Here is a 14,714-nt window from a genome sequence, read left to right as displayed (position 1 = left end):
CCCAAAACATCAACATTCATTTCCTTTGTGGCACCTCTTTCCTTGGAACCGCCTCTTTATTGGACTGTGGGACCGGGATAAGGCAAACAGTGTGCCTAAGGTTTGGTCAAGGAGAATTAAATAGGAAACATCAACAGGGAGCATTTAATGAATTCCCACCATTTCAAGGACTGAATTGCCCTATTGGGCACATCCATATGGACAAAGTGAAGCCTAATTAGAGAAGAGAACTTCCAGAGCTTAGTTCCTGCCCATAACATCAAGATCAGGGCCAGGTGAAGCTGAATCCAAAATGGCGCTGCCATCTTTCCTTCTGGCAAAGTCCTTTTCAGCTTCCCAATAGGCCTACATGAAGATACAGTAAAGAGCAGCTGTGAATCAACATGGTCGTAGTTGCTGCTCTGAATGGGCGGGGAAGAGTCTCCCAGCTTCAGCCCCGGTAAGAGCAGAAGTGGGCTTGTGGCCATGCCATAGCAGGGCAAGCGGGCATCGTGGCGCTTGCCCCGCAATGTCATCGAGAAAGGGGCTGGCCCAGGGGTCTGCAACCGGCAGCCCTCCAGACGTTCATGGGCTACAATTCCCATCAGCCCCTGCCACCATGGCCAATTGAAGCCATCTGTAAGTTATAGATGGTTCTTATTAATTGGTTATTGGTTGTTGTTCCTTGTTTTAATTGTTTTTATGGCTAATGTTGGACACCGCCCTGAGCCCTTCGGGGGAGGGCGGTATATACATTTGATGAAATAAATAAATAAAATACTGACTCTTGAGTGTCCTACTTCCCACTCCCTTTAGCTAAAACAACTCCTTTGTGGAGCTCTTCTTGGAAGGGTGACTTTGAATCAATGATGGCTGTTCTCTTCGGTCTGATCCCCACTCCTCCTTAAGGCTTGCTAGAGGAGTCCTGCGAGGTCACACCTGCACGTGGGCTGGGCTCCTGATCCACCTGGTTCTTTACTCCAAAGCCAACTTCAGCTCCACCACTGACCACAAGGTTGAAACCAGTGCAAAAAGTTCCATCAGCGGCAAGATATATGGCAGCCAAAGCCACTTCTTCTGGCGTCCCAAAACGTCCCATTAGCTATAAAAGGGCAAGAGAAGAGAGATAAATATAGACTTCTATACTCCTCTCATGTGAGATAAGGTTTCCCTTGCTGAATCTGTGTGTGGCAGGATTTTCTAGCAGTAGAATCCATATTTAGGTGCTGTGTGGTTTCCGGGCTGTATGGCCGTGTTCTAGCAGCATTCTCTCCTGACGTTTCGCCTGCATCTGTGGCTGGCATCTTCAGAGGATCCTCTGAAGATGCCAGCCACAGATGCAGGTGAAACGTCAGGAGAGAATGCTGCTAGAACACGGCCATACAGCCCGGAAACCACACAGCACCCAAGTGATTCCGGCCGTGAAAGCCTTCAACAATACAGAATCCATATTTTCTGGGTGAAGAATTCTAACTTTGAGTGTTTGTGTTCACAGTCCTTATTGTTACCCTTTTAGATGCGGTAGAGGTAGGGCTGCCAATTCCAGCTTGGGAGGTCTAGAGGCAAAGTCTGGGGAAGGCACAATCTGAAGAGGGTGACAGAACTCAGTGGGGATGCTTCTCCCTTAGGCAATACAGAAGTCCAAGAACACCCACCCTCTGTAGATTCCCATACCCTCCAGAGCTTTTCTCCTGAGCACTCATTTTTGTCGCACGGAGAATAGTTGTTATTTTCGGCGAACATCAGGTCCCACCATCAGGATGGTAACCTTAGGTCGAACCAGGTATCTGCAGCTGCACCATTCCTGTTTCCCCACAACACACTTGCCTGGAAATTTCTGCCTTCTTTCTTTGCGGCCTCTGGATTTGGCGACTGATTTGCATGCCCTTCCCACGAAGGAGTCCAGATATTACTTGGTGAGATGCTAAAATTCAAAATGTTGGGGAATTTTAGAAACGGTCAAAGAATCACGGCAAGATCTCAAAAGAACACCGGAGAAATAAGCGGAGGCAGGCAATAGTAAACTAGAAAGGAGCAGCAGTGGCGTAGTGGCTAAGAGCAGTGGCTGAGAGTAGGTGCGCTCTGATCTGGAGGAACCAGGTTTGATTCCCAACTCTGCCACTTGAGTTGTGGAGGCTTATCTGGGGAATTCAGATTAGCCTGTACACTCCCACACACACCAGCTGGGTGACCTTGGGCTAGTTACAGTTTCTTGGATCTCTCTCAGCCCCACCTACCTCACAGGGTGTTTGTTGTGAGGGGGGAAGGGCAAGGAGATTGTCAGCCCCTTTGAGTCTCCTGCAGGAGAGAAAGGGGGGGGGGGATATAAATCCACACTCCTCCTCTTCCCTTGAAAGCCCTAAACCCATAAGTCAGCTGTGACCCGTGCCATGGAAGATTGTGGGGTGACATTGGCTCAGTCGCATCCTCTCAGCCTCAATTCTGGCAAGACCTCAAAGGAACACCAGGGGCATGACGTGGAGGAAAGCAATGGCAAACCACCTCCAGAAATCTCTTCCCTTGAAAACCCGAAGCCCGTCAATCAGCTGTGACTTGACAGCCAACAATAGCAACTAAAAGCTCCAGGCACTGGGTTAAGGAGGACCTGCCTTTCATCCATGAAATTATCCTGCCAAGGGCCATGTAGATCAAGAGTTTTGTATGGATAATAATCTCTCTTACCAGTTGACTCGGACTCCGTATTTGCTCTCATCTATGGCCAGAGTTTTGGTCATTGCAATAACTGCACCCTGCAAGGGAAACACACAACAAGCGTGGTTGCCAACTGACCATAAATGACTTGGGCTCCTTTTATGCCTTTGACTACAATCTGATCTGCATGAAGAAAAAGCTTTCTATGATATGTACATAAATAATACCTACAATCCAAGTAGCTATTAAGCTTCTATTAAACAGACAGGGTATTTTTCTCAAGGCCTCTTGGCAGCTCTAGTGAGGACAAGATAGGGGCCATACCTGGGTCATAACCATCCCCAGAAAGATCTGTTGCACTGGGCAAGAGATAATGCAGGAGGGGCAGCTGAGAAACTTGTAGTGCAATCCAGAACAGAGTTACTCCAGTCTAAATTATTCAGAGAGCCAGCGTGGTGTAGTGGTTAAGAGCAGGTGCACTCTAATCTGGAGAACTGGGTTTGATTCCCTGCTCTGCCACTTGAGCTATGGAGGAACCAGATTAGCTTGTGTACTCCAGCACATGCCAGCTGGGTGACCTTGGGCTAGTCACATTTCTTTGGAGCTCTCTCCGTCCCACCCACCTCACAGGGTGTTTGTTGTGAGGGGGAAGGGACAGGAGATTGTAAGCCCCTTTGAGTCTCCTTACAGGAGAGAAAGGGGGGATATAAATCCAAACTCTTCTTCTCCTAAATCTATTGAAGTCAGTGGGTTTAGACTGAAGTAACTCTGTTCCGGATTGCCCTGTTAATTTTGTCAATTCCATGCAAAGCTAACTGAAAATTCGCTTCGTGTGGGATGGACACCTTTATTAAGGATTCAAGAATTGCCGTTAATATACAAACTGATTGAAGGATGGAGCACCTTCCTTATGAGGAGAGGCTGCAGCGTTTGGGACTCTTTAGTTTGGAGAGGAGACGTCTGAGGGGGGATATGATTGAAGTCTATAAAATTATGCATGGGGTAGAAAATGTTGACAGAGAGAAATTTTTCTCTCTTTCTCACAATACTAGAACCAGGGGGCATTCCTTGAAAATGCTGGGGGGAAGAATTAGGACTAATAAAAGGAAACACTTCTTCACGCAACGTGTGATTGGTGTTTGGAATATGCTGCCACAGGAGGTGGTGATGGCCACTAACCTGGTTAGCTTTAAAAAGGGCTTGGACAGATTTATGGAGGAGAAGTCAATCTATGGCTACCAATCTTGATCCTCCTTGATCTCAGATTGCAAATGCCTTAGCAGACCAGGTGCTCAGGAGCAGCAGCAGCAGCAGAAGGCCATTGCTTTCACCTCCTGCCTGTGAGCTCCCAAAGGCACCTGGTGGGCCACTGCAAGAAGCAGAATGCTGGACTAGATGGACTCTGGTCTGATCCAGCAGGCTAGTTCTTATGTTCTTATGTTCTTAAACATAGGACTACATAATATATCATTTGATAGGTGTACCACTAGCAACTAGGAAGCCATCAATCACAGGCTGAAAAGGGGGGAAATTATGCATGAAATAAGCAAGATAACCTGGTGGCTTTTCTGTGAATTTGTTGATACACAACACTGCTCTCAAACATGCTCACATGTAAAAGCACTATTGTTCACGATTTGAATGTTTTCTAGGTCTAATAAATATTTGCATATAGTTTGGACTCTCCAAGTCTTATATTGGTTGCTTAGGTATAATATTTGTTTGAGTTGTGGATAGTTTTCAATGTATCTTTTGTAGTTGGAAATTTTCCAAACCTTCATCTCCTAATCAACATGCGGCAGAAGGCCCAAGGGCAGAACCTTTAAAAAAAAAAACTTGGGTCAGTATTACCTTGCTTGAGGAGTATGTCACAGTATTCTTCATCCCAATCACACCATAAAGACTGGCCAAGTTGATGATGTTTCCTTTCGTTTTCCGTAAGTAGGGCAGCGCATACTGTACACAAAACACAAAGAGAAACGATGTGCCTGATCTCGAAACAGAAATGGATGAAGCTGCCATGTGCTGGAGTCAGACTATTATGTTAACACAGCTAGCTTAGAATTGCCAGTTGGCAGAGACCTTTTAAAACACTGCAAGTAGAAATTCTTGCAGCTGGAGATCGCAAGGTGCAAAGTAGCTCCTCAGCTATTGAGTCATGAATCTTGCATTTCATTTTGATTTGGGTTGCAGAGAACTGACAGATACAGGTAAAGCATTTCACCTCTGAATCACATACCATTCCAGGTTTTTTTCTTTTCTTTTTAAAAATAATCTTTATTAAGGTCCCTTCCGCACACGCAAAATAATGCATTTTCAAACCACTTTCACGACTGTTTGCAAGTGGATTTTGCTATTCCGCACAGCTTTAAAGAGCAGTGAAAGCAGTTTGAAAGTGCATTATTCTGCATGTGCGGAATGAGCCTAAGTTTAAAAGAAATAATACTATTTGAAAAACAAAGCAACAATTTTTATAGATCCAAAGGATCATGTCTCCAATACAGATAACATTGTCGTCATCTTTAGGAATACGTAATCTTGCAAATGTGACTCCTTGTTCTTGCAGCCTTTCTTATTTTATTTCTCACTCTTATCTTGCGACAGTTAACGATCTTATACACATTTCTGAAAAAAGCAAAACAGCATATATACATTCTTGTCTTTCAACTCCAGATGAAGCTAGCTGCCCTCAGAGAACAGGGAAACTCCTTGCAAGTTAGAAACACTCACCTTGGATGCTAACAAAACGCTTAGAGCGTTGAGTTCCATCATGTTGTGGAAGTCTTGGGCACTCACAGCCCTACCTGTTAGCAAGAGGATATAAAACGGAAGTGTATTTCACAGAGGCAAAATCCATAAAGAGCAAAAGAGTGGGCCTTTCCCCACTTATCTTAAGCCCCACGCTACTCTCGGAAAGTAGCGCGGGGTCCCCCGGCACTCTCCACGACAGGGGCGGCGACAGCACAGCCACCCCGACTCTGCCGCTGTCACACCCCTTCAGCGGGCGGCATCCCTGGCGCTCTTTTAAACGGCGCCTTGTGATGACCCCGCGCAAAGGGTCATGGGGGAGTGCCGGGGGACGCCCGGGTGCGCGGGGTCATGGGGACGCCCGGGTGCGCGCCAGGGATGCCGCATGCTGAGAGCAGCGGGCGGCATAGGGGGGATTAAGGTAAGTGGGGAAAGGCCCAGTGTGCACCCCTGAATACGCTAATGGATTTGACACTAGTTTTGGGGATTAAAGGGATACTCATTTGACTGAAACCATAAGTCAAACCTAATAGTCCAGGGGTCTGCAACTTGCGGCTCTCTAGATGTTCATGGACTACAACTCCCATCAGCCCCTGCCAGCATGGCCAATTGGCCATGCTGGCAGGGGCTGATGGGAATTGTAGTCCACGAACATCTGGAGAGCCGCAGGTTGCAGACCCCTGTAATAGTTCACATGGGCACAAGAGCAACCCTATTGGACCCCACCAGTAGTCCAGACCACTAAACACAGAGGCAACCACGTGCTCCAGAAGGCCCAAGCCTCTTATTGTTATTACCCTGAGGCTCCCAGCCTCCAAGTGGGGCAGGAAGATCTACAAGAATACAAAAATCAGTTGAAATACATCCTTTGGAGACTGGGATCTGTGGTCCCCACTGAGGTCTCTCCCCTCCAAACACTGTCCACCTCAGGTTCCCCTGCAAATCTTCAGGAATTCCCTAGCCGAGCTGACAATGCTGTACTGTCTCCCTTTCACTGATCCTGGGAGACGCATGGGAGCTCCAAATGCAGAAGTTTCATTCCAACAGCATAACTAACTGATAGAATAACCTCCAGGAATCCTTCTGAGCCTCCAATTCAGCTGGAGGCCATCCACTCCACCTTGGAACAGCAAAGTCCACAAGCTAGCTAATCTTGAAGTGATGAAGACTTTCGGCTTTAAAAATGTCGTTGGTTGGGAGAGACGATGATCCTAAAGAGCTTCCTTAGAAATATGTTAAGTGATAAGGGCACTGTCATTTCTTTACTTTCTTTATAAACAGGTATGGCTTGAAAGCATTCTGGATTACACAGCTGCTGCGAAGTTATAGTTCTGGACTTTTGTTATTAAGTTCCTTCCATCTTTTGAATAAACACCCTCATCCCCCCTCTTCTCTCTATATAAAAAATCTATCCGGTTAGTTTTCACCACTTTGACAGATAATCTCCCAAACTACTGGACCGACTGCTTTGAAATTTTCACACAAGCGTCACATTACGGCGTGCGCGACAGGTTTTCATACTGTTTCCACACCTCCTGTGGTGTACATGTCTAACTGTACCAGTTATAGTGTACATGCTACACCTGTGACAGTTGGAACCACAGTTCTGTTCATAACAGCACCATCTGCTGGCCATCAAAGCAACACCCTCTGATACAAGGGAACCAACCGTGCCTTCCTTGAAAACCACTGCCTTATGGAGTGAAAGGGATCTGACGGGCTATCTGCACATGGCCCACCCACCCTAGCGAGGAGGAAGGGGAAGGTGAGGGAGGGTCCAGGGGTTTGCTGGACCAAATGTCCTGAAATTTGAACACAACATAGCTCATGCCTGTTTTACGCATGCAAGGGAAGGGAGTGAAAGGGACGGGACCAGCCACACCTGGACATGGCCCGACCACCCTAACTGAGGAAGGGGAACGTTAAGGAGGAGGACCTGCAGGGTTGCCATGCAAGGGAACAGGAGAGAGGGAGGGGAGCTAGGGGCCCCTTGCCTCTCCCCTCCCTTACAATCATTGTGCAATGACAATGTTCGAACATTTCGCTTCCCCTTTTCTTGCTTCCTTTCCACTTCACCAGACTCAGCCACAGCAGCGCGTGGCCGGGCATGCTAGTATGCCAATAAAAGGCTTTTGTTGTTGTTGTTACACCCAACTATCAGAAAATCTCTTACCACTTCCAGCATTGTTCACCAAACGGTCCAGGCACCCGTAACGTTCTACAGTGACTGAAATCAACCTCTGCAGGAACAGGGATGAAGAGAGTTCTATGTCAGGACAATATTAACAATGGTCAAGAGCCTTGAAGTTCCAGGCCTACAAGGCCCTGCCATCATCACGCCTTCCCTGGTTGCCAACTCCTCTGAGAGTTGGGAAACAGAATGAGAAGGTTGGGTAGAAAAGGAACCACAAGGAAGAGAGGAGAAGAGAAACCAAAGAAGAAGGTTAATATATGGGATAGGTGACAAGATCAGATATGGTTTGGGGAGAGAGGTGCTCTGGTCTTTCCTTGATGAAGATTGCTGAATTGTGAACTTCCAATTGGAATGAGAGCCATGTATTTTATGCCAAGAGGAGATCCAGTGAGGGACAGCACGCTCACGATAGACAGGATTGTAGGGAGAGCATTTTCTTTCTAAAGAGGCTTCGCCTTGTCCAGGACCATTCCAACCTAAAAGGGTGCCCTGAGCTCACCCTGTACGCTGAACCACCTACACCCACCAGAGCTGTAACCCTTCCCTGCCTCACATCAGCCATGGGAATAGCATAGAAGAAGAAGAAGCGTTTGGATTTATATCCCCCCTTTCTCTCCTGCAGGAGACTCAAAGGGGCTTACAATCTCCTTGCCCTTCCCCCCTCACAACAAACGCCCTGTGAGGTAGGTGGGGCTGAGAGAGCTCCGAGAAGCTGTGACTAGCCCAAGGTCACCCAGCTGGCGTGTGTGGGAGTGTACAGGCTAATCTGAATTCCCCAGATAAGCCTCCACATCTCACGCGGCAGAGCAGGGATTCAAACCCGGTTCCTCCAGATTAGATACACGAGCTCTTAACCTCCTACCCCACTGTTGCATACTATGACAGTGGGGACTAGAAGCATAAAGTTCACAGAGAAGGTAAGTGGAACTACATGCAAGGACTTAAGGAGAGGAGACAGATATGACTTCGTGGGTGACAAACTCATGCGTAGTTTATGAAAGAAGATTATTATTCAAGTCAAAAGTCCAAAAGAACAGTGCCACCACCATTTAGACACTTGAGAATTAGAATATGGAGAATAATTTTACTAATGGTTGCTGTGACGCTGAAGAAGAATCCGCAGGGAAACACCAGTCCTCACCCGGTTTTAGCCTACCTTAATGTCGGTCTCCTTGCGGACATCACAGACCGCGAAGTAAGCGTCCCCCGGGCACTCAGAATCTTGCAGCTCTCTCTGAATTGCTTGTCCCTTTTCCGCTGCAAAGTGGAAAAACAGCGCAGTTGCCAATAAAACAAGCTCTCTAACCCTACCTTTTCTGAGTGGTTCTCAGCTTATCCCTCCATCTTCCTCTCTAGTTGTGCCCAAGCTCTAAGTGCACAGACGTTTCTAAATACACACAAGGATTTGCAAAATGCTCTGAAAACTACTCCCTCCCTCCTGCCTGTTTTCTCTTTTTTTTAAAAAAAAAATATTTCTTTATTGATATTTCGGGAATTATTACAAATTTATAATGTATACTTTTATATACATCCTCCATCTTTTTTTTTCCCCTTTTTCCCCTCCCCCTCCTTCTTCTTCTCTTCTTTTTATTTGCAGCATCAGCTCCATTCTTTTCATTCTTCTTGTCCATTTTTTTTCTTCTGTAATTCCAATTTCAAGTTTAGCCAGTCTTTGAATTCCATCCAAATCTCCCTCATGTCCTTTTTTTTGTTTTCTTTTTTGCCATATTTGATTTCTTGACATTGTGTCGAAAATTTCTAATTGTATTTGCTCCCATATATATTCCAACCATTTCTGCATTGTCCAGATTTTTTTGTCCTTCCACCCCAATTGTCCATTTGGAGAAAGGCAACCTAAAAAGTGGGGGAACAAAGGGCCTTTCCCCACTCGAAGTTTATCCTGAGGCCGCTGGGCGCTGGGTATCCCTGGTGCGTGCCCGGGAGCGTCTTCACAACTCCTTCGCTGGGCCTGCGCCGGGGTCATCAACAGGCGCAGCTTTCTCCAGCGCCAGGGATGCCGCGGGCGCTGGAGTGGGCGCGACCGCTGGCAGCATCGGGATGGTTTCCTGCTGTGGTCACTTCTGTCGTGGGGTATAGCCTCCAAGGACCCCACACTACTTGAAGAGCGTAGTGAAGGGCTTAAGGCAAGTGGGGGAAAGGCCCAAATTCCTTCTGGAGAAAACTCCTGTCTACAGGGGGAGTGGGACCAAATCGATGATCGATAAGTATTCAGAACCCAGAAGGAACGGGAATACTGTTGTCTATTCTTTTCCTTTGGAGGAGTAGATATCTTCAAATTGCTTTTACTATTGACTCCTGACACCTATTTTATGAAAAATAATTTTAAGTTTTAATTCTTTAATTAGGGTTTTAGTTGTTCTGTTTTTTTAATGAAACCATTTTCATGCTGCTTTATAATATTCTTTAATGTGAACTTTGTAAAGCTGCTCTGCCAAAGTATCTCAGTAGAGGTAACTTATACATATATTTAAAACAAACCAGGGCATCCTATCAGGGGGGCACAGGTTCTATACTCACCTTCAGATGGTACATGAACAGAACACCACATTGGCTCCTCAAGCGAACTGGAGGAGGGGGAGAAAAGAAAAAAACAAGACAGAACTTCTAACGGTTTCCACTCCACTCACCAAGATGTACATAGCAGACCAGGTTTCAGGAGCAGCAGCAGCAGCAGAAGGCCATTGCTTTCACATCCTGCATGTGAGCTCCCAAAGGCACCTGGTGGGCTGGGCTATTAGTAGCAGAATGCTGGACTAGATGGACTCTGGTCTGATCCAGCAGGCTAGTTCTTATGTTCTTATGTTCTTACATCGAGAGATTCCTGCCCTTGTGCCTGGAAACCGGTGTGAATTAAAGCATAAAACCAGAGTGCGGCTAAAAACAATTAAGTATTGGATACACCTACATTTCAAGGCACTGCATGGCAATCTTATCTGGGACATACTATCTGATTTTCAAATAGTCAAAATGGAATAAATTAATAATCAATACAATCAAATCTGTAGGTTTAGCTTTAGACTTACTTCCTCAACTAAGAAGAACCATATATATATATATATATAAGGAATTTAAAACAAAGAATCCTGGACACCGAGATGCAACACACTTATTTTCGCATGCCAACAAAATTTGTTCTATGTATTGTCGAAGGCTTAATGCAAGGCCAGAGGTTGGGTGATGTGTGGTTCAAGGGTTGTATGGCCGTGTTCTAGCAGTATTCTTTCCTGATATTGCTTCAGAGCCTGTGGTTGGCATCTTCAGAGGATCAAATCCTGAAGATGCCAGCCATGATGCATGTAAACGTCAGGAGAGAATGTTACTAGAACACGGCCATACAGCCCGGAAACCACACAGCACCTAAAAAAAAATTTGTTCTCCTTTGAACCTCCCCACCCTAAGTATAAAATATTACCTGCATATTTTTATAATTTAATAACACCAGTTTTGAGGCTTGCATTTATGTAAGCACGACGAACACATTGCCCTTGGCTGACCTCAGAGGAAGATATTTAAATATCCCAGCAAAGGATGTAGATTATGCCATTGCCCAGACAAGCAAAAAAAAGAAACCATAGCACACATCTTGCTATACCGTATCCGGCATAACACCCTAAGAAGAGTCTCTACTGATCCCCACCCGAATACTGATCACCTATACTCTGATAGGGATGAGACTCATTACCTTTAAAATGATTCGCCAGTCCAAGAAAAACCTAAGATGTGGCTGGGCGTCTCTCCTGACACGCAAAATACCATTTTCAAACCACTTTCACAACTGTTTGGTAAGCGGATTTTGCCATTCCGCACAGCTTCAAAGAGCACTGAAAGCAGTTTGAAAGTGCATTATTCTGCATGTGCAGAACTAGCCTAAGTTTCTTGTAGCAAAGGCATTTTATCCTAATGGTCTATAATGTTTTGGATAAAAGATGCCAATAAAAGTCATTTGAATTTGAATTAGATTCCTGCCTTTCCTCCCAGTTGGGTCTTCAACATTTCAAAAAACAACCTAATAAATACTTTGGCTCATTCCGCGACACGCAGAATAATGCACTTTCAAGCTGCTTGTGGCTCTTTGAAGCCAAAAGGAATGGCAAAAACAGCTGTGAAAGCAGCTTGAAAGTGCATTATTTTGCGTGTGCGGAATGAGCCTTTGAGAGAAAACAAATTATTTTCAGTCTCAGGAGGGGCAACTTTCTGCATGCACAACTTCTCCCCAAAACTTTCCCCAGTGACAAAAGCAGTCATGCCTCCATCCCCACAAAGTCTTCCATGACGAGAAGTTTCACAGCGTGGGAAGCTGCCATGGTTTGCAGTAGAAGAGAAGCAAAGAAGAGTTTGGATTTATATCCCCCCTTTCTCTCCTGCAGGAGACTCAAAGGGGCTGATAATCTCCTTGGTTCTTCCCCCCTCACAACAAACACCCTGTGAGGTAGGTGTGGGCTGAGAGAGATCCAAGAAACTGTGACTAGCCCAAGGTCACCCAGCTGGTGTGTGTGGGAGTGTACGGTATAATCTGAATTCCCCAGATAAGCCTCCCCACAGCTCAAGCGGCAGAGCTGGGAATCAAAAAACCTGTTCCTCCAGATTTAGATACACGAGTTCTTAACCTCCTACGCCACTGCTGCTCTTGTGAGGCGTAGGGAGAAGATCTGAGAAGAGGGGAAGAAGCAGGAGAAAGATCTGAGTCCTGCAAGATATTCTCCAGGTTTAAGTATCAGGGGCTTTGACTTTCAAAATGTTTCCAGCTGTCAGATGGGAGCCTGGCATCCAGGGAGGGGAGGCATAGCTGCAGCCTGGCATGGAGGAAGGGGGATGAAGTGTTGGGGGGAGTACTTTCACTTTGCCTAAAGAACCAAGCAGAGGAACCCAGGACCAGGTGGTCTCCATTTCTTCCCTGGCCTTCAGCCCTTTCACACATTCCTTCCTTTCTATGTGCTTTTGTAGTTTGGGCAGAATGTGGGAAAAGAGAAGGGGGAGGTGTTGGAGAATTGATATACAGTGCTTAGGAAAGCCATATTCAGAATTGGCTTTCGGCCTCTTGCTGACTGTTGTTCATTAATAAAGACTTTTTGAACCTAATGGTGCAAAGTCTGATTTGAGTACAGATCTGGGGCTTGACAGCAGCCTGGAAATCTTGTTGGTCCTTCTGGTGCTACTTCGGACTCAAATCTTGCTTCCTCAAACCCTGTTTCTTGAATATGTGACACATTCCATTTCCTCATTATTTCATCTGCTGACTTCTTTTCTTCAGTCATGCAGACCAACAACTTGCTCCAGGAGTAAGTCTGGAGGCTGCAGGCAGGTGCCTCTAAGTCTTTCTTTTAGTGGCCCGTAAAGTCACACCTCCCCTGCATTTCTTAGAAAACCTTTGAGTGCAAAAGAAACTCCATTCTGGTTTAATTAAAAAGCAGCCGGCAAAATCATCGCTGCAAATAGGCTGAGTTTGTTATCATGTGCAGATGATTTCTATCGATGCCGAATTTTCATTTTTTTTCCAAAGTGCGTCACACAGGATCTCTACATTTTTAAATTGCTTTTTCTATACAGTAGAATGAATTCTTCTATCGGGCACCTTTCCCCTGATAGCACAGCTACTCTAGGAGGGGAATTCTACCCTCCCTTCCTTCACCTTTGGATGGCCACCCCCCAAAAAAAAAAAAAACCCATACCCAAGGGACAATCTCTTCTGCCCTAGTTCATGGGCAATGCCTCCAGAGTGGTAGGAGTACAAGGCCACCATGGAAGCTTAAGGAGCAACCTTGGGGCCGGCTCTCACACTCTCTGGTTAGCCTTACTTCAAAAGCTGTTCTCTGGCTAGCTTCCACGGTCATTGTGGGAGGGGAAAATGGAAAATGTGATAAGGAACAGCCGTGGACTTTACTATGGCTGCCATTGCTGAGGGGGAAGGGCTGGGTCAGCCTCCATGGTGCTGCCTCCTCCCTCAGCTTGCCAGCAGCGTGGGGTCTGGGAGGTCGCGGGCTTGTGGCAGTGACGCTTGACGCCTTGACGCCATTCCACGACAAGGTGACTGCATGGTCACCTTCACCAACCCGGACAGGCGGGTAAGCGGCTCCCCCCGCAGGCGCGTGCCAAGACACTGGCTAAGCAGTCGCAGGGGAGCACTGCCTTAAGGGGCGCTGCCGCTTCTCGCCCTGTCACAGGGCTGGAAACGCATGCAGTGCCCCCCAGAATGCTGTGTGGCTCCTGTGGCCGTGGCGGGAGGCTGCCGGGACTACCTTGAGCCCCAGCAGGCAGTGCAAGGCAGCCTTCCAAAACCCGGGACTTTGGGGAAAACCCGCAGGCCGCGGGGCAAGTTCAAGAAGGCGGGAATGTCCCACCAAAAGCAGGACGGCTGGTCACCATATCTTAGGAGGTGGGGGCTACGGCCTATTTAAGCCCTGAGCCCGGCCTCCCCCCGCCTCCCCATTGGCTGAAGCGTGCGTGTTGAATTTGCTGAAGCCACTTTGGATCCAAGCTGGGAGGGAAAGTGGGGTATAAAATGAAGCTTAATCAATAAAACAAGGAAAGAGCCCTTACTGGCACATTTCAAAGGGCCATCCAAACTATTTTTCTTCCTTCCCCAACTGGTCAACCAGATCACTTCAGGAAGCCCATGGATATTCCCTTCAACTGGAGCGGGAAATTGGAAAAATCCCTTGCGCATTAAATTTGAAAGTACAGTCTTGGATTTCCTTTGGCTTTTAGGTTCTCATCCTGTTCAAGCCAACCGCTTAATGCTGCCATCCGTGACTCCCTTGAAAATTAAGAAGAAGAAGAAGCTTACAATCTCCTTAGTTCTTCCCCCCTCACAACAAACACCCTGTGAGGCACGGTAGGTGGGGCTGGAGAGAGCTCTGTAGCTGTGACTAGCCCAAGGTGACCCAGCTGGCATGTGTGGGAGTGCACAGGCTAATCTGAATTTCCCAGATAAGCCTCCATTGTGCCTGTATGCAGAGCTGGGAATCAAACCTCGGTTCCTCCAGATTAGATACACGAGCTCTTAACCTCCCAAGCGCCACTGCTGCTCCAAATTAACAGGATTCCAAGGAATCCCCAGGTCCCACTCCAGGAGGTTGGCATCCCTACCCCCTGCCTCCTGCCACAGACTGGAAAGTCCCAG

General features: G+C 46.8%; 1 protein-coding gene across 1 annotated transcript; it reads right to left on the bottom strand.

Moving 5' to 3' along the window:
- Window positions 1-379: 379 nt before the first annotated feature.
- On the bottom strand, window positions 380-13,334 carry LOC125444287 (17-beta-hydroxysteroid dehydrogenase 14-like). The gene is made up of 10 exons (XM_048516713.1): window positions 13,264-13,334; window positions 10,112-10,158; window positions 8,730-8,830; window positions 7,556-7,619; window positions 7,491-7,508; window positions 5,362-5,435; window positions 4,483-4,587; window positions 2,662-2,729; window positions 1,807-1,903; window positions 380-1,081 (listed from the first exon to the last, which is right to left on the bottom strand). Exons 1-10 carry the CDS (start codon window positions 13,332-13,334, stop codon window positions 884-886), a joined length of 843 nt encoding a protein of 280 aa, XP_048372670.1. The 3' UTR covers window positions 380-883.
- Window positions 13,335-14,714: the final 1,380 nt, after the last annotated feature.

This window comes from Sphaerodactylus townsendi, linkage group LG15 (genome assembly GCF_021028975.2).
Source record: "Sphaerodactylus townsendi isolate TG3544 linkage group LG15, MPM_Stown_v2.3, whole genome shotgun sequence".
Taxonomy (NCBI): domain Eukaryota; kingdom Metazoa; phylum Chordata; class Lepidosauria; order Squamata; family Sphaerodactylidae; genus Sphaerodactylus; species Sphaerodactylus townsendi.
This window is presented reverse-complemented; position numbering and strand designations above follow the sequence as displayed.

Excerpts from the sequence above, each read along its gene's own strand:
- LOC125444287 (XM_048516713.1), bottom strand. The coding sequence starts at position 13,334 with ATGGTGGCCTTGTACTCCTACCACTCTGGAGGCATTGCCCATGAACTA. Across the intron at positions 8,831-10,111 it reads TGTTCATGTACCATCTGAAG|CGGAAAAGGGACAAGCAATT; the intron begins GTGAGTATAGAA and ends TCCACTTTGCAG. Across the intron at positions 7,620-8,729 it reads GCAAGGAGACCGACATTAAG|AGGTTGATTTCAGTCACTGT; the intron begins GTAGGCTAAAAC and ends CTGTTCCTGCAG.